Genomic DNA, 20,388 nt, shown 5'->3' with positions numbered 1-20,388 from the left:
TGCGGGCGGCCCGCGACCGCGGAGCATAGAGCGCGAGCGGCTAGAGAGGAAGCAGAGAGGGCGGACAACCATAGAGTACGAGCCCGGACACAACCCGCGGGTCGGCCTCTCTCCTCGGCCGGCCAGTCACAATCCTTCGGCGGCCGAGTCCGGACGGAAGCGGAAGTAAGGAAGAAAGGCAAGAAGGAGGGTTCGTTCGCATGCGCAGTTTTTAGTGTTTACTTCCGGTCTCCCTAGTGTGGCTGAGAGGGGATGTGGCACGTGGGGTACCCTGCCCCGGGTTCGCCGAGGTAGCAACCCTGGCTGATCATTGGGACGGACCTTAGAGGGCAAGGATGTGGGTTACAGTGGCGGGGCTTCCTGCGCGCCCGACCCTCTCAGTCTTGACCGGCGCTGGTCGCTTTTGCATTTTGGGATCCGGAATAGTGACGCGGAAGGACTGGCCGCAGGTCCCTCGCAGGGATTTGTCTGACTCCCGCCCGCAGCCGTTGCCCTGTCCAGATATCAGGGAATCGTCTTCGTGCGTCTCTAAGTATCGTTTAGAGTACAAGCGTTACGTAACGAGTCGGAGATTGGCCGAGACCTTGGCGCAGATCGTGAACGGGAAACGGAAAACTCCCCCGCTAGTCCTGGAGTGCAATCCAGGTGAGTCCAGCGTGGATTGCATCTTGTTGGATATCAGTTACTTCTGTAAACAAGTATTGATCACCCAGGAGGGGCTGCCCTTACCTTTAGAGGCGCTGCCTAAGACACTGCCCTTTCCTTTAAGCAGCTCCTTTGGAGAGAGTGCCCACAACACGTGTGTGGTCTGTATTAATAATGACATCACAATATTTCTGAGCAATTTTCACTTTACACAATATTTTGATGTAAAACATGATCTTAAATCTCACCGTTCCCCAAAAAAGGTGTAAGTCCAAAAAAAAATTTTTTTGTGTGTGTTCTGTGCATCATCTGTAGAGAATACTGAAAACATAAGATTTACAGGCTTTTTGTATAAAGGCTTTATAAAGCACCATTTTCTATCATGGGTTGTCAGTTTTGTTTGGATTTGACGGTGTCTTTGATGGTTAAAGCATTCAGGTAGCCCATTAGTAAGTGGTAGGCTAGAAACCACCTTTTTTTGTTTGTTTTTTTCTTCGGAGAGTTAGTGGAACATTGCGATAAGGGTGCAGGTTTTGGAGTCACTGGCAGAATAGATTTAAATCCAAGCTGCACCCCTTAACAGTTTTGATGGTGGAGGCTAGCGACCCTGTCTAACCTCTATAAGGAGAGTGACACTTCAGAGATATGAGACTTAAAATTCGGTAACACGTAAAACATCTAGTGAAAGTTTGATGTGTTATTATTGTGAGAGCTTGAATTGTTTGTATTGTAAATATACTTTTCTTTCTGTTAACATACCAGGTCCTGGAATCCTGACCCAGGCATTACTTGAATCTGGTGCCAGAGTGGTTGCCCTTGAAAGTGACAAAACTTTTATTCCACATTTGGAGGTATATTTCTTTTTTTTTTTTTTTAAATAATTGTTTTCTAAGAAAAATTGATTGTCCAGTCACTATCTTAGAATAGTTTAGGCTTTAGTAGGTTTAATCAAATTAAGCACATGGTTTATTTTTATAGACCTGTTTTAGAGATGATTATCATGTTACTCCTAGGGACTAGAACAGAGTAAGCATTCAGTGCTTGTTGAATGAATGACTGAAAGATTGAGAGCCCTGAGGCTTGCCTTGTAGTTTTAGCTCTGCTGCGGGCCTAGCCGGGTGAATTTGAACAAAGTGTATAACTGGTATCTCTAGCCTTGTTTCATTATCTGTAGTATCCTGTACTGGTCCCTTGCCTTCTGTGAGCTTAGAATCTAATTGGGAAAATTAGATTAATGTTGTTAGGTGCCATCCAGGCGATTCAGACTCAGCGACCTTATGTACAACAGAATGAAACATTGCCCCCCTCCTCCGCCATCCTCACAGTCGTTGTTATGCTTGAGCCCATTGTTGCAGCCACTGTATCAATCCATCTCCCTGAGGGTCTTCTTTTTCGCTGTCCCTCTACTTTACCAATCATGATGTCCTTCTCAAGGGACTGGTCCCTCCTGATAACATGTCCAAAGTATGTGAGATGAAGTCTCACCATCCTTGCTTTTGAGGAGCATTCTGGCTGTACTTCTTCCAAGACAGGTTTGCTTGTTCTTCTGGCAGGCCATGGTATGTTCAGTGTTCTTCACCAATACCATAATTCAAAGACATCAGTTTTTCTTCAGTCTTCCTTATTTGCTGTCCAGCTTTCACATGTATATGAGACACTTGAAAACACCATGGCTTGGGTAAGGCGCATTTTAGTCCTTAAAGTGATATCTTTGCTTTTTAACACTTTAAAGAAGTCTTTTACAGTAGATTTGCCCAATGCAGTGTGTCACTTGATTTGTTGACTGCTGCTTCCATGGGCGTTGATTGCGGATCCAAGTGAAATGAAATCCTTGACAACTTCAATCTTTTCTCTGTTTATCATGATGTTCCTTATTAGTCCAGTTGTGAGGATTTTTGTTTTCTTTATACTGAGGTGTAATCCATACTGAAGGCTTTTGTTCTTCATCAGTAAGTGCTTCAAGTTCTCTTCACTTTCAGCAAGCAAGATTGGGTTGTCTGTATATTGCAGGTTGTTAATGAGTCTTCCTCCAATCCCGATGCCCCGTTCTTCTGCATATAGCCCAGCTTCTCAGATTATTTGCTCAGCATACAGCTTGATAGGTATAGTGAAAGGATACAACGCTGACACACACTTTTCTTGACTTTAAACCATGCAGTATCTCCTCGTTCTGTTCAAACAACTGCCTCTTGATCTATGTACAGGTTCCTCATGAGCACAATTAAGTGTTCTAGAATCCCATTCTTCAAAATGTTGCCCATAATTTGTTATGATCCACACAGTCGAGTGCCTTTGCATAGTCAATAAAACAAAGATAAATATCTTTCTGGCATTTGCTTTCAGCCAAGATCCATCTGACATAGACAATGATATCCCTAGTTCCACATCCTCTTTCAAATCCAACTTCAATTTCTGGCAGCTCCCTATTGATATACTGCTGCAATGACTTTTGAATGATCTTCAGCAACGTTTTACTTGTGTGTTGATATTAATGATACTGTTTGAGGATTTCTGCAATGGTTGAACATCTACGAGTTCTTTTTGGTATAGTGACTCTGTGTGTTCTTTCCATCTTCTTCTGATGCTTGCTGCATCATTTAATATTTTCTCTATAGAACCCTTCAAAATTGCAACTCAAAGCTTGAATTCTCTCTTTAGTTCTTTCAGCTTGAGAAATGCCGTGTGTTCTTACCTTTTGGTTTTCTAACTCTAGGTCTTTGCACATTTTATTATGATACTTTACTTTGTCTTCTCTAGCCACCCTTGGAAATCTTCTGTTTAGCTCGCTTATTTCATCATTTCTTCCTTTCACTTTAGCTACTGTATGTTCAAGAGCAAGTTGCAGGGTCTCTTCTGACATCCTTTTTGGTGTTTTCTTTCTTTCCTGTCTTTTTAATGATCTCTTGCATTCTTCATATATGAGGTCCTTGCTGTCATTCCACAACTTAATTGCTCTTTGGTCAGTGTGTCAAATCTATTCTTGAGATGGTCTCCAAATTCAGATGGGATATACTCAAGGTCATATTTTGGCTCTTACGGACTTGTTTTAATTTTCTTCAGCTTCAACTTGAACTTGCATGTAAGCTATTGATGGTCTGTTCTGCAGTTGGACCCTGGCCTTGTTCTGACTGACGATATTGAGCTTTTCTATGGTTTCTTTCCACAGATGTAGTTGATTTGATTCCTGTGTATTCCATCTGGTGAGGTCCATGTGTATAGTTGCCATTTATGTTGGTGAAAAAGGTATTTGCAATGAAGTTGTTGGTCTTGCAAAATTCTATCATGCAAATTCCAGCGTCATTTCTATCACCAAGGCCATATATTCCAACCACAGTTCCTTCTTCTTTGTTTCCAGCTTTCACATTCCAATCACCAGTAATTATCAATGCACCTTGATTGTGTGTTTGTTCAATTTCAGACTACAGAAGTTGGTAAAAATCTTCTGTTCCATCATCTTTGGCCTTAGTGGTTGGTTCATAAGTTTCCACAATAGTCGTATTGATTGGGCTTCCTTGTGGGTATATGGATATTATCCTATCACTGACAGCATTGTACTTCAGGACAGATCTTGACATATTCCTTTGGATGATGGATGCAATGCCATTCCTTTTCAATTTGTCATCCCTGGCATGAACCAAGCCCAGTGCCGTCGAGTCAATTCCGACTCATACCGACCCTACAGGACAGAGTAGAACTGCCCCATAGAGTTTCCAAGGAGCGCCTGGCGGATTCAAACTGCCGACCCTTTGGTTAGCAGCCATAGCACTTAACCACTACGCCAGCAGGGTTTCCTCCCTAACATAGTAGACCATATAATTGCCTGATTCAGAATGGCAAATACCACTCTATTTCTGATCACTAAAACCAAAACCAAACCTGTTGCCATCATAGCGACCCTGTAGGCAGAACAGAATTGCCCCATAGGGTTTCCAGGGAGTGGCTGGTGGGTTTGAACTGCCAACCTTTTGGTTAACAGCCAAACTCTTAACCACTGTGGTACGGGGTTTCCTTCAGCTGGTATTTAAAATACCATTGGCATAGTTTCCAGCAACACAGCAACACACTAGCCAACACAGTATGACAAACTGACAGACACATGGGGTAAATTAGGTTATTAGGACTATATAAACTCTGGATTTAGGATTTCAGCAGCAAGAATGGTTTGGTATTGTCAGATAACAGCTCCGCAGAGTAAAGACATCATCCAAATGAATTTTTTAGTGAATATTGATTCCTATAGAGCAGACAGCCCTGGTGGTGAAGTGGGTAAGAGCTCAGGCTGCTAACCAAAAGTTGGCAGTTTGAATCTACCAGCTGCTCCTCGGAAACCCTGTGGGGCAGTTCTACTCTGTCCTGTTGGGTCACTATGAGTTGGAATCAACTCAGTGGCACACAACAACAACAACATAGAGCAGACAAGTTTACAGAACAGTAAAAAAATAAACCAAGCCTGTTGCCATCGAATCAATTCTGACTTAAAGCGACTCTACAGGTCCAACTCATAGGACAGACTGAAACCGTCCCGGGGGTTTCCAAAGCTGTAGTCCTTATGGAAGCAGACAGCCACGTCTTTGTCCTGCGGAGCAGCTGGTGGGCTTGAACTGCCAGCCTTCTGGTTATCAGCCAAGTGCTTAACCACGGCCCCACCTTACAGAGCAGTAGAGAAGTGTCAGTTTCTTTTGTCGTTGGCCAGCCTCTTTTTTTTCTCTTTCTCTCCTTCCTTCCTTTGTAAATCTCTAAGTTTAGTTTGTGAAAACAGTGTACTTTTGTATGCAAACTTCTTGAAACCATGTAAAACGAGTATATAGAAGTATAGGATGACAGCAAAAAATTGTGAAAACGTAATCCAACCATTTTGATTTTTCTTAGTAAAACTGTGAGTCTTATTGTTACTCTACAGCTGACTGCTTGAAAAAGAAATTACGGTTTTAGCCAGTTTATTTAATGGAAGGTAAGTCTCCCAGAATTCAAAAAACATGAGAAAAAGAATACGTGAAATTTCATGTGTTCTCCTGTGATTTCATGTGTTCAAGGTCGTGAGGTGTGATGCAGTAAACACGTTGTGGGGTGCTGTCAAGTCTGTTGTCAACTCCCGGTGACCCATGTGACAGGGTAGTACTGCCAGAGGGTTTCCTAGCAGATCGCAGGTCTTTCCTCTGAGGAGCCACTGAGTGGGTTCAAACTGCCAGCCTCTCAGTTAGCAGTTGAGCGCTTAACCATTGTGCCACCAGGGCTCCTTTTAGCAAGCATGTTGTTGTCTTGTCAAATTGATTCTTGACTCATAATACCCTTTATGACAGAGTAGAACTAAGCTGTAATCTTTATGGGGGTATATCACCAGGTCTTTTCTCCCATGGAGTTGCTAGGTGGGTTCGAACCACCAGCCTTTCACTTAGCAGCCAAGCACTTAACCATTGTGCCTCCAGGGTTCCTTTTTTAGTGAGTATACTGTTGTTGTTAGGTGCCGTCAAGTCGGTTCCAACTCTTAGCGACCCTACGCACAACAGAACGAAACACTGTGCGGTCCTACACCATCTTCACAATCGTTGTTACGTTTGAGCCCATGGTTGGGCCCACTGTGTCAGTGCATCTCGTTGAGGGGCATCGCCTTTTTCACTGACCGTCTACTTTACCAAGCATGGTGTTCTTCTCCAGGGACAGATCTCTCCTGATAACATGTCCAAAGTAAGCATTGGCATTTGTAATTTCAATTTGGAATTATTAACAATAAGATAACTTTTATCTTGATCTATAAAAAGGCCTAGATTTGAAATAGCTAATCTACATTACACAGGGTAATTGGACACTGTTAATATGTCTGTTTCTATTTACAGTCTGTTACCCTGTAACGCAAGGAGCCCTGGTGACACGAGCACTGACTGGAGCTCCGTCCTTAGTACATGTTCTTTCGCTTTTTATCAACTGTTGTTATGATAAAGCAGCAAGCCACTCAAAAAAGATTTGTGTGAATTCATCTATGTGCCTTTTCAGCCCCACATCCAGATTTTAACTTGGGACTTAACAGCAGCAGATACGCTTCTGGCCACCTAATGGCACTCAGTTTGCTCCTAAAAATTGAGAGGATTTTCAAGGATGATTGACTGAATTTTTAACTAACTTGTATCATCTGTCTTACCATAAAATTCCTGAGACTTTAAGTAACAATGTTTTAAGTGGGAACAAAAAGTTTCTTTTCCTACTTGGAGATGCAATGCCTGTATGTAGCAAATTGTGTCCCATATTAATAAAACAAGGAGGCTGGATGGCTTAAGCAGTTTGTGATAGAGTGGTAACCCAAAGGTTGGCGATTTCAACCCACCCAGTGCTTCCAAAGAAGATAGGCCTGGTGGTCTACTTCCGTAAAGATGACAGCTAAGAAAACCCTACAGAACAGTTCTACTGTGTAACACATTAGGTCGACATGAGTCAGGGGCCGACTTGACGGCAGCTAACAAGAGTTAACAAAAAAAAACCCAAAAAACCAAACCCAGTGCCGTCGAGTTGATTCCGACTCATAGCGACCCTATAAAAGAGAGTAGAACTGCCCCATAGAGTTTCCGAGGAGCGCCTGGTGGATTTGAACTGCCCACCCTTTGGTTAGCAGCAGTAGCACTTAACCATTACGCCACCAGGGTTTCCACAACAATTAATAAACCATGGTAAATCCCATTTGAGGGATGAAGATTGTTACTGTTGTAGGAACATTCCGCTTTTATGGTAGAACGTGCCTTATTTCAGCAGGGATAAAGCACAGTCTTTTCAAATCAGACTGAATTTGAATCTCCGTCCTAGCACTTACTAACCTTAAAACCCTGGGCAAGTGAGTAATTCAACCTTCTGAGTCTTGGTTTTTCTCACTTATAAAATAGGGAAGTTAGTACCTACCTGTTTAGGGTGTTGATGAGGTTGAAATAAGATAAACTATGTAAATTGCCTAGCAGAATGACTAGTAGAAACTCAAAGTTTATTTCTCTTTCCTTTCCTCTGTTCCTTTTTGCTTCTTGTTTTTGAGTCCTGAACACAATCTGGTTGACTCTGCAATCTGAAGCATTCTGTCACCTGGGTTTATGGTCATCATGGCACTTGTCATTATCAGAGAGCAGAAGCTTTGCCTGTTTTGTTCACTTCTGTATGTCCATCCCCTAGTGTGTGTCTGGTACAGAATGGCCTCAGTAAATATTTGCTGAACAAATGAGTGGAATCTGGAAATTAAGAAAGAAATATAAAAGAGCCATAAAATTATGTAAATCAACTAGATTATATGCAAACGTAAACACTGTAATCTACTACTTGTTAGTACTTTTCAGTTTTGAAATCTCATTCAGGTGTTTAATCTTCATAACACCGCTATGAAAAAATGAGACTTGGGGAGGTTTAGAGACATTCCCAAGATTGCGTGGGTAATTGCGTTGAGCTGGGTTTCATAACAAAGTCATTGCCTCCAGCCAGTGCCTTATGATTCCTGTTTGTGTTGGGGTACTATCAAGTCTTTTCTGTTTCCTTGAAAGCTTCTGGTTGAAATTAATACTATACTTCTATAACAAGGGTCTTGAAGTTTAAGCACTGTGGCATTTAATTTTTAGCATTCAGAATCTAAACTAATATTTACCGTGAGACTGGGATTTGAATTGTAAAGAATAATTTTGTTTTAAATTTCCACTAACCAGAATTTGAATAATAAGGGTGTGTATGTGCATGCATGCACACACATAGTTCCTTTTCTAAGAATTCTGATCTTTTAAAAGACCAATTCCGTCATACTGCCAGATTAAAAGAAAGTTAAGATGCAGTAATTCAGAGTCTATTGAAGTATAATAGAAGGCTTTACAGAAGTAGTGTTTTAGAATTGCTTTCATAGAGCAGAGAAGTTAGTTGATGAGAATGTCGATGATTGTCGCCTTGGTTAAGTGCTCAGCTGCTAACGGAAAGGTTGGTGTTTAGAACCTACCAGCCCTTCCACGGGAGAAAGATGTGGCAGCCTGCTTCTGTAAGGGTTACAGCCTTGGAAACCCTTACGGGGCAGTTCTATTCTGTCCTATAGGGTCACTATGAGTCGGAATGCGACTCAATGGCAATGGGTGTTTTTTTGTTTGTCTGTTTACATTCAAAAAAAAAAAAAAATGAGTTTGCAAGGAGAGTCTGAGTATTTTTTTTATATTTCAGCTGTGAAATACAGATATTTTCCCCCTTACATCATTAACATAATTCTAGTTCAATTACTGCAGAGCCAAAGATATGAAAGAGAAGCAGAATCTAGTGGAGTTATTATTTTAATAGTTATCAGAGCTGTGGCCCAGCCAGACAAGGAAGGAGCTGCCTTATTTAAGGGCTTTTAAAAACATGTTCAACTTGAGTTAATTAAGCATTAATCAAGGGTTCCTTTGACAGTGACCATTCACATTTGCTAGATTTAGAAATGGAACAATATTTAGGGGTTGAATTCAGAAGTGTGAGTAAAACTAGGTTTTTTAATTGATAACTTTAAATTACAAATTTGTTTTAAACCTGAATACCAGTAGAATTTTCCATGCATGAGAACCTCCATATACACATGAAAAACATACTGTCCTCTTCTTACTGATTTTGTAACTTCCAATTAAGTGTAGGAAGTCTGTAACTAATATTTGTAGCTCTAGTGCAGCTACAGTATGAACAGATCAGGACAGAAAGAGACTGAGGTATAGTAGAATTCTTCCGGTGGACAAGGCACTTCCCTTCTGCGGTTCCCTCTTTCTTTAGAAAAGGTAGATGAAGAAGTAAGAAAAAGATGAAGACTGATCTCTACAATGAGCTGACTTCATTTGATGGGTGACTAAGTCAACCCTCCTAGGGAGGGAAGAAACTCTCTTGAATCTGTCTGCTTTTCACTTTAATGTTTTTATTGTTTTTCTCAGTTATGAAGTATCTTCATTTCTTCTTCCCATTATCCATAGCAGATGGCTCTTGGCTTTCTGCTTGAGCCCAGATGTGGCCGCAGAATCTCTGACCAGTGCTCCAGGCAGCCACTACTAAGCAGTTAGTGAGTGTGAGGAAGCTTTTGAACAACTAACACTATTTAAAAAAAAAGCAAAGAAAGTAAAAGGATAAGTAAGAATTTGTTAAAGTTTGTTTTGTTTTTTGGGGTTTTTCTTGGTGATACTGTACTTTCATCATTTTTCAGTTAATTGATTTTTATTTCCTCTATTAAATTTTAGGGTAAACCAAATTTTAGGGTATGTTATTAATATTATCTTTATAGCTTTACTGAGGGTGTAATTTTTTTATAAGAACTGTTTTTGAACTAAATCTTTGATTGTTACAAAGTAAACCTGCAAAATGCTGAAACTTGTTCACATGTTATCTCTGTCTCGCTTCAGTCCCTAGGAAAAAATCTGGATGGACAACTAGACGTGGTCCACTGTGACTTCTTTAAATTGGATCCTAGAAACAGGAGTCTAATAAAACCACCCATTATGATTTCACAGATGCTTTTCCAGAATTTGGGAATACGAGCAATTCCTTGGTCAACAGGTAATTTTTGTCACTCATTAAAGCAAATGCCTTATGAGTTGGCAGCCTTCTTTGTAAATATACCTAGTTTATTGAAGAGCTTTATGTGCAGTGTATATCATACAGTTTTTGAGCACATGCTCTTAACTTGAGTGGCATTCCCCTCACCTCGGCAGAAATAATGAGAGCTGTTCCCCAAAAGCCAACTTCCATTTCAAGTAAAGATGCTGAGATTTAGTTTTAATTGAAATAAACTAAAACTAATACAGTTTGTTGACTTAGTTTGACGCAATAAAATATGGCCAAAGGAAAAAGGGTGAAGAGCTTTATCCAAATATTTTGGCTTGTATTCCTAACAGGTATCCCTTTAAAAGTAATTGGAATCTTCCCAATTAAAAATGAAAAAAAGATCCTTTGGAAACTTATATATGACCTATATTCCTGTACTTCTATATATAAATATGGACGAGTAGAACTAAATATGTTTATTAGCGAAAAGGAATACCAGGTAGGTTATTAACAAGTACCTGGTAAGTTTTTTGTGTTTTGTAAGAGTTCTGTAATTTTTCTCTGTGTAATTTTAATCTATGTGATTTTAATTTAGGATTCATGACATTTGAGAGTACTAAGCTTGCTTTAAAATTTCTGTAGAGCAATCTGTAGACTTTTTATTTTCCGTAGTCCCTGGGTGGTGCACACGGTTAATGTGCTCAGCTGCCAATCAAAAGATTGGCAGTTTGCATCACCCGAGAGGCACCTTGGAAGAAAGGCCTGGCAGTCTACTTCCGAAAAATCAGCCATTGAAAATCCTGTGGAGCACAGTTCCATTCAGACATGCAGGATGTAACCATAAGTTGGAATCGATTCAATGACAACTAGCTGGGTTTTGGCTTTTATTCTCTGTAATGAAAGGCCCTCCTGAAGATCTTGATATTGCATTGAGAGTCATGTTCCCTTTCTGCCCAGGAACTGCTTGTCATTATTTGTGCCTAAGACAGCTAAGGCTGAGGATAGTGGAGCAGGAAATGAAGGAATGACTTACCCAGCCACAGCTCTATAGTGAGAAATTGTGACTGGCCTTGAAAGGAGTTGAGACTGTATATGCAGGATATGAATGAAAGTATGAAGAACACAAATAAAAAAATGGTTCGTCAGGTTTCATTTTGTTTTTAGGAAGATGTTCCAGCGGCCTATGCTGCTTTTGGCTTTTCACACAGGGTTTCCTGTCTCTGTAGTGTCCTCTCACTCATGGAGGTAACCGTTCATCCTTCAGGTGTCTGCCTAAGCTACTCTCAACTCAAAATTAAGTGGGTCCACCTGATACAGGTTTTAATGCACTTTCTCCATAGAATATACCACAAGTTAGTTCATGTAATTAGTTAATGCTTTTCTCCCATGCTATGTTGTAAAAACCACAATAGCAGGAATTGTTCCTGTTTTTGTTCACTTTCATAACTAAGTGATGAGATTTTCTCCTGATACGAGATACGGTTAAAGGAAGTCATTCGCAAATACATTGGATTGGAAGTATAAATTTTCAACCTGAAAATTTAAGATTTTCTCTTCCTTGAGATGATTACAGTTAAGATTTTTCCTTTAATTTTAATTTTGTTTACTTAAATTTTTAGATACTATTGAGATCCAGCATATCATTTCGATTGATTAGAATTGTATTTGGTAAATAACTCTTATTTTCCTTTTGTTAGAAACTAAGGGCAAAACCCAAAAATCCAAACTTGTATCAAGCATTAAGTGTGCTCTGGCAAGTAGCTTGTGACATTAAGCTTCTGCACATGGTGAGTAAAATCTTTCTGTATTTTAGAGAGTGTCATTATTTTTCAAATTGGCTGTATTTCTGTGACCTATAAATGGAAAGAAATGAAAGAATAAAAGATTAATTTTACCATTTTCCCAACTGTTGAACAGTAATTTTTAGATGATAGGTCAAGGTAACTGTGTGCTAATAAGTTTTTTGTCACAAATATTTATATTTTTCTCCAATTACAAAAGTAATATATACTTATTGTAAAATATGAAACAGGAAGGAGAAAGGAAGGAAGAAAAGAAAGGAAAAACAGAAATAAGAGATTTTTTTTTTTTTTTTAAATCATCACTGCGATTCTACCACACAGAGGTGACCATTGGCGTTTGAACGTATTATTGGTCTTTTTTCCCCTGTGCTTTTTTTTCCCTTTATATAGTAGGGTTTATATAAGATTGTATCGTGTTTCCTTCACCTAATAATTAGTTGGAAGCTTTTTGCCATGTCATTCAATACTTTTAAGTTTTTAATGGCTACGTACTACTTCACTATAGAGAGTTTCTCTTTTAAATTGCTTTTATTAGAAAAAAAAAACAAAAACGTGAACATCTTCAGTGAACCTTTGTATGTTTCCTAGATTATTTCTTTAGGCAAGATAAGAGTTGTCTAATAAAATATAATGTAAGCCACATATGTAATTTTGCATGTTTTAGTAGCCACGTTATAAAAGATGAAAAGAAATGGGTGAAATTAATTTTAAATACTATATTTTATTTAACCCGGTCAATCCAAAATATTGTCATTTTGATGTCTAATCATAAAAAATTAGTTATTACATATTTTACATTCTTTTTGTCATTGTATTAAGTCTTTGAAATTCAGTGTGTACGTTACGCTTACAGCACATATTAATTAGACTAGATACACAGCAGATGTGGCTAGTGACGACCATATTAGAGAGCATGGGACTAGATTATTTTTTAAAAAGTATATATTTCTTTTATATCATAACTTGCCCATTTCCTTCATTTGTTATCTGTTTCGGTAGATTAGAGTATATATCAAGTGGTTTTATAAGGTATATAGGTTATGTGCTTGGTAAAGTACAGGTTCGGTGGAAAAGAAGAAGACCCTTGACAAGATGGATTGACACAGTGGCTGCAACAATGAGCTCAAGCATAGCAACAATTGTGAGCATGGCACAGGACCAGGCAGTGTTTCATTCTATGGTACATAGTGTCGCTATGAGTTGGAACTGACTCGATGGCACCTAACAACAACAACAACATAGGTTATATGGCAGTCCCTAGGTGGTGCAAACCATTAATGCATTCAACCACCCAGAGGCACCTCCATAGGGTTTTATGGCTGATTTTTTGGAAGTACATCACCCGGCCTTTCTTTTGAGGTGCCTCTGAGTGGACTCTAATCTCCAGCCTTTCTGTTAGCAGCGAACTGTGTGAACTGTTTGAACCACCCAGCTACTCCTAAGTAAGAGATAGAGTTACTAATACCAGGAGAGACCTTTGATCTACATTTTCTTTGTAAAAAAAAAAAAAAAGTATGTTATTTAACCATCACATTGTTTTTCTTAAATTAGACTGAGTACATTGATTTAATTCATTGCTTTTCTTTATGTAATATTTTTCTTTTTTTAAATCCGTAATAATTTGGCCAGTGATCATGAAGATAACACCACTGCCAAAATCCACTGCCGCCGAGTTGATTCCGACTCATAGCGACCCTACAGGACAGAGTAGAACTGTCCCACAGGGTTTCCAAGGAGCACCTGGTGGATTCGAACTGCCAGCTGTTTGGTTAGCAGCTGTAGCTCTTAACCACTATGCCACCAGGGTTTTCAAAGATGGCACAGGACCAGACGTTTCATTCGGTTACATATAAGGTCGCCGTAAGTCAGAGCCAACCTGGTGGCAACCAACAGCAACAGCGATAATTTGGGGCACTTTGACCAAAGAGAGATAAGAGAAATGTTGTTTTTTTTTTTTTTTTTTCCTTTCCCTCAAGGAGCCTTGGTCATCATTTGACTTACACACCCAAAATGGGCAGCTGGAAAACACAAAGCACCGGGTAAGAGTAAATGAACACCTTTCCTTTTCTTCCTTTGAATGGAACATCCTTTATTTTCTTTAAGATCATTTGGTCTTCTTCAAGATCATCCTTTATTTGCTTTAAGATCATCTTTATTTTAAGATCATTTAAATTTTGAATTTTAGAATAATTAATGTTCTTTGGTAGCGTAGCGGTTAAGAGCTACGGCTGCTAACTAAAAGGTCAGCAGTTTGAATCTACCAGGTGCTCCATGTAAACCCTGTGAGCCAGTTCTACTCTGTCCCGTAGGGTCGCTGTGAGTCGGAATCAACTTGACGGCAACAAGTTAACAGGTTAATGTTCTTTAAATATATCTTACTACTTTCGGACACTGGTGATGGCTACACAACATGATTAATGTGTGGTGTCACTGGATTGCACATGTAAAGATGTTGACTTGGCTAATGTGCGTTATGTATGTTTTTTACAACAATTAAAATATATATCTTACTATTAATACAATGAAATTATTTTAGAGGAGAGTTGTATTTTTTAGCTGTTGTACTGTGGGTACGAGCACAGTGGTAGGCTTAAACAGAGAATCTTAGTTTTCTTTTTATCTCTTGAAGATGCGTCTCAACTTTGAAAAATATAGTTATTTTAACCTTCAGCTGATTTAATAAACTAAAAATAAAAGTTTATACCTTATTAATAAATCAGAAATTTGTAATGCTGCTGTACTTTGTATGATTCAATTCACCAACAAGCCCACCTTGGTTCTTACCCAGAAAGTGGAGTTTTTATTTTACTTTTCCCTTTCTAAAGAACCAAAGTGCTGGTGTTACAGAGTGGCCCTGCATTAACTTTGTCTCAGGGCTACTTGTAGTGAAATTCTAATAAAGTAGCTGAAGTTAAAAAAAAAAAAGTTTTTTTTTAACTCAATCCAAAAGTTCTGCTATGGAATTAAATGCTAATGATGGCCTACACCCAGCATATCAGCTCAGTATGATGAGCCCATTCGTTCACTTCTTTGTTTTTTTCCTTACTCTTGATACTAAACGGGAAAAAAAATGATCAACTTGGAGATAGTCTAATTTTAGAGGGATCAGTTGTCATTGGGATTTTAGTTCTGTTTCATGATTCTTAAGCATAATTTATATAATCTCACAAAGCAAAATAAGAATAGTGCGTTTTGGCTTGGGTACCATCAGGGATTTATTCAGATATCCCCAAAATGAACAACCCTGTATATGAGATATTTTCTTAATGAGAAGATCAAAAGCTAAAAATGTTTTTGGCCAACTTAAATATTTAAATTTGTAGGGATGAACAAATAACCACATGTCATGTTTCATGAGAGAATTTTATTCAGATGTTCACATATATCTTGGATACTACTATGCTCATAATGTCTATAGAAGCACTTTCAGACATTTAACAGTTTTTCAGAACCTATCATCTTTATTTCTAAATAATTTTTAGATAGTCTACTTTTTTTGCAGCCATATTTTTATGCTGTTACTGAAATTTTTGTCCCAAACTATAAATGGTCATCCATGTAACATCAGACAAGTTGATGTTTCTTCCCCGTTTATCATGTAAATGTATATCCTTGACTCCAAAATAATTTACCTCGTTGCTTTTTAAAGTCACCTTCAAAAGGCTTGTTAACAACACCATATAATACTTGCAATCGTGAGGTCACACCTCCCAAAGTAATACTTACCAAATCGTTCTGAATTGTATTGCGCTCTTTTTTACGAACTCCTTCAACTGTCGGCATCCCAAACTCGAAGTGATTGAGATATTCTTTTTTTAGGCTAATACGTTTTCCAGAAACAGTATTTTATGCTTCAAAATTAAGTAAATAAGAGATTGCTACCTAATATGTGAGATTTCATAAGGATTCAAACATTCTGAGGAATAATTTTTGGGAAAACCCATCTTAACCTTATATCCAGTCATATACAATATTTATTTTAGTCTGCATAATACCATACGCTAGAATAAAACCAAAAAACCAAACCCATTGCTGTCGAGTTGATTCTGGCTCATAGTGACCCTGTAGGACAGACTAGAACTGCCCCATAGAGTTTCCAAGGAGCGCCTGGTGGATTTGAACTGCCGGCCTTTTGGTTAGCAGCTGTAGCTCTTAACCACTACGCCACCAGGGTTTCCGTATGCTGGAATAGGGGTTGGCAAACTTTTTCTGTAAAGAGCCAGATGTTAAATATTTTATGCCTTGTGGGCCACATACATTCTCTGTCTTATGTTCTTGTTGTTTTTAAACAGTCCTTTAAAAATATAAAGCTCACAAGCTGTACAAAAATAGGCAATGAACAGTAGTTTGCCAACCCCTCTACTACAGAATTACAGATTCTTTTTTTTTTTAATATCCAATTAAAAATTACAAGTTAGCAAATTTTTTTTTAATCCTTATGATCTGGTGGTGTGCCTCAAATATAGCAGGGATTCAGTACACGTTATTGTCACGTTTGGGATTTGGTTTCACATTGCTTACAAGCTAATAAGTTAGCCTGTCACTGTTTCATGAATGCTGGACAAAGACAGAAGGTTCCTGGGTCAAAGGACTTTATACTCATGGCACAGCAAGCAGCCAAGAGCATTTATGTCGATTCCCTTTGCTCCAGAGTCCCATGGGGTGACATGATATAGCTCATTTGGATGCTCTGCATATAGTGGGTTTGCCTTGCAACTAAGAAACTCAGAGCTGAGGGAATCTACCTTCTCTGTAGCACACATTAAGCAAGCCTGCTCATTGTCCCAAGGGAGACATCCTGATCTCATTATAAATGTCTGTGGCGATTGTCTCTTCAGCCAGTTAGCTTGAATGAGTGAGTAAGTAAATAAATGAGTGAGTGAGTGGACAAGCTCTTGCTCTGGCAGTATTTTATGACTAATATAGTTTATTTTTTCTTCTCCAGGAATTATCAGGACTAATACAACAAAACCTGTGTTTTATTCAAATGACTCCTCGTAGAAATTTATTTACAGAAAACTTAACACCTCTTAACTACAATGTATTTTTTCACATGTTAAAGCAGTGTTTTGGGAAACGCAATGCCAAGCTACTAGATCATTTACGGTAAGTAAAAAGACTAAAAGTAGAATTATTCTTTGATATCAGTTTTTTTGTTTTGTTTAGTATTTTAATTAACAGGGTAAGGTACCATATTTTCACTCCTGTATTTCTTCAAAATATTCTCTGTCAGGTACATTTTAAGAAGAAAACAGTTCTATTTTCCATATAATCTTCCCCTGAGCTTCTTTTTTTTTCCCCTCAGAAAAAACGACCAGAGATGTAGAGTTGTTTTATCTTTGTCAGAGCATAGACCCAAGACTAACCTAGAGAACTAACTGTTTGCCACTGGCTGGGGCGAAGGAAGTCAGTGCTTCTGGTCACATACCCACCATCTACCTCTTACCCTCGCCTGTCCTAACCAAAGGGGATCCACAACAGATCACAATACCACCCTGGTTCTCTTGCCCTGGACCAAATTTTATCTAACTAAAGATTTTTGAAAATTATAACTGTTACTACTTATCTTGTTACTTGTATCTGTATAAGTCTAATATTTATATAGAGCTGGCGGTGTACAGGAGCCCTGATGGTGCAGTGGTTAAGAGCTCAGCCGCTAACTAAAAAGTCATCAGTTCAAATCCACCAGCTGCTCCTTGGAAAACCAATGGGGCAGTTCTGCTCTGTTCTATAGGGTTGGAATCAACTTGATGGCAACAGGTTTGGTTTTTGGTTTGGTGGTGTACAAGTCTGTAAATTGTACATTGCAGCTTACATCAGCAACCCATAGTCATTCAAAGTATTGTCAGAGGAAGGACTAATTTTAAAAATCACATTTTAATTGATTAGATCATCACTTAATGTATACTCTTAATGGGCGTTGATTGGGCATTATTTATTTAAAAATAATGTTAAAACGGTACACCAGTATAGCAGGCTACTATTTTATCTTCCCACCTTGTGATAGTGGTAACTTTGAATAACAATATCAAGAAGGTAGGAAATTTTAGGAATAAATATGCTAGGCCATGGTGCAAAATGTTGAAGGTTCCATTGGAGATTTCCGTGGTTGGGAAACATTTTTACACTTGTCACCAAGATTACATTCAAAGTAAAAAAAAGTATTGGAATATTTTCTGCCAAAATATTTTGTTATAGTTGTTTACTTATTCTTACTGTCAGAGGCTTATTGATGGTTTCCTGCCAGGCTAATACATAAGGCAGTTTGCTTTATAATTTATTCACCAGTCATTGCTGCATAAAAATGTAAAAAATGATGCCTTCCTTGAAAATTGCCAAACAGCAGTTTCCACTGTTTGTATTTATTGAACTTAAGATTTTAAATCAACCTAAATGGGGTTAAGACTATTTTGCTAAGAAAGTGAAAGGATGAATAAGGTAGGCAGAAGAATTTTTTAATAAGCAATTTTAGACTGGAATTTTGTGAAAGAATTATGATTAGTATATGGTAAAGCCTAAATATGCCATTTTCATGACAGGTTAGCCATGAAAAACTTCCAAATAAACATAGCGAAGGGCTTGCGTATAATGTGTGTAGCTTTAACGTTGAATAAAATAAATTACGTATTTTAAATTATATATTATAAATGAACCACTTGAAAATGGGCTTAGAAGTCATCCTTATCGATATTAACTGAATTTAAAGTTGACATGGAAAAGAATTAACAGATTTATTTTGTGTTTCTTTTGTAGTTCATTAAGTCCAATTGATCCAGAGGATATATTGATGCAAATAAGAAAACATGAAAATGCGAAAATAACTAATATGTGCCCTGAGGACTTTAAACTTCTGTTTGAAACTATAGAGTGTTCCAAAGATTATACCTATAAGTGGCTCTATGATGACATCATAGAAGACAGAACTATGTAGGGAACTAGACCACAAAGACATTAGCTGGAAAAGTTTATTTATTGGAAATTATGACAAATGAAAAAGAAGTAAGCCTGAAAAACCTATTTCTTTCGACTGAAGATAACTGTTTTTGCACAGACTGAGCAGATCATTTCTTCTGGACTTCATCCCACTGGTATCTTGGACAAAACAATGACTGCTATTTTATTCACAGCTGAGTGAAACGAAACCTTCAGTTTCATTTGAAACTAAATGAAATTAAACGTTCAGTTAATTGTGGATTTGATGAGATTGAATTTTTTGTGTTGTTTTATTTTAAATTCCCGTCTACTAAAAACATACTGGTAGTTGTAAGATGCTACCAGAGAAAATGTAATTTAATTTTATCCTTTTGGTTAAACATCTTAAAATAATCTTAGATCATGTTAAATATTCCACATTCACTGTTGTTGGTATTTGCATCCTCCTGGGGTGCAAAAAAGTTTGTACATTGTTAAGCTTAGAAAGTAAATTAAACTGGTTTAAGTGGTTTGTTTTACTTTTCAGTTTTTTTAAATATATTATTAAGTACTGTACAATGAAATTATTTAAATTTTAATACGGTTTAAACTTTTTAAAAATTAAAACATTTTAAGTAACAAGATTTTTTGATGTTTTTTTCCATAAATACTTGATGAAACATTAAATTACACCTAATTTACTCACTTTTAATTCTGTCACGTATACTCAGTGTACTTTCAGTAATTCAGCCTTTGATGCTCAAAATCTCATTTTTGTTCTATAAATAAATAATGTAGTAGTTGAGATATGTCTAATCTCCCCAGTTAGATTTGTTTGCTATTATAACACTTCGTAGTACCTAAGGTATACCAGTCGTAAGTAATTCTTCGTAAGGCATATTCTTAGTAACACTTAACCAAACTAGTTCTTCCCAACTTCCCTGCTATTCTCATTGGTTCCCAACTCAATCTGTCTGGAAACTCTGAATCCCTTCTCTTGTAATTCCTACCCTGCCATCACCAAATCTGCTCAGTCTTCATAATGTCATTCATTCTCACTTTTTTTCCTAGTCCTACTCCTGACACACTGAGCCTGGGTTTCTCTTAAAGCATCTTAACTACCTCTCTTCCATCTTCCAATCTACCTTGTATGTCACCGCTATATCAATCTTTCTAAAACATTTCACCAGTCTACTTCACCATAGACTCTTGATTAAAAAGTATTACTGCTAGAGTTTGGGAGACCTCCAAGCTTTTGTTTCCAAATAAGTAATAATCACATCTGTTTCACATGATTAGTGTTGGAAGGAGTAAATGAGTTAATACAAGAAAGGGTTTAGTAGAGAAGCTGGTAGAGGTAGCTATAAACATTGGTGTCATTCATTATCCTTCCCCATTCCCACCTGTATAGAGAGCCAGAAGCCTGTGGTTTCTTCATTCTGCATACAATAAACTAGAATTTTTTTAAAAGAAAATAAGCAATTTTTCATTCACCAAAAGATGTAAATAATAAAACTGAATATTTAGATGG

At 37.9% G+C, this 20,388-nt stretch overlaps 1 protein-coding gene across 1 annotated transcript; it reads left to right on the top strand.

Annotated features, from left to right (window-relative positions):
* The first annotated feature begins 221 nt into the window (after window positions 1-221).
* TFB2M (transcription factor B2, mitochondrial) lies at window positions 222-19,516 on the top strand. The gene is made up of 8 exons (XM_003411022.4): window positions 222-645; window positions 1,408-1,496; window positions 10,002-10,155; window positions 10,494-10,642; window positions 11,841-11,930; window positions 13,922-13,984; window positions 16,891-17,051; window positions 18,699-19,516. The coding sequence occupies exons 1-8, from the start codon at window positions 336-338 to the stop codon at window positions 18,874-18,876; spliced, it is 1,194 nt and encodes a 397-aa protein (XP_003411070.1). The 5' UTR covers window positions 222-335; the 3' UTR covers window positions 18,877-19,516.
* The last annotated feature ends 872 nt before the right edge of the window (window positions 19,517-20,388 follow it).

The sequence above is a fragment of the Loxodonta africana genome, chromosome 25 (assembly GCF_030014295.1).
Source record: "Loxodonta africana isolate mLoxAfr1 chromosome 25, mLoxAfr1.hap2, whole genome shotgun sequence".
In the NCBI taxonomy this organism is placed as follows: domain Eukaryota; kingdom Metazoa; phylum Chordata; class Mammalia; order Proboscidea; family Elephantidae; genus Loxodonta; species Loxodonta africana.
This window is presented reverse-complemented; position numbering and strand designations above follow the sequence as displayed.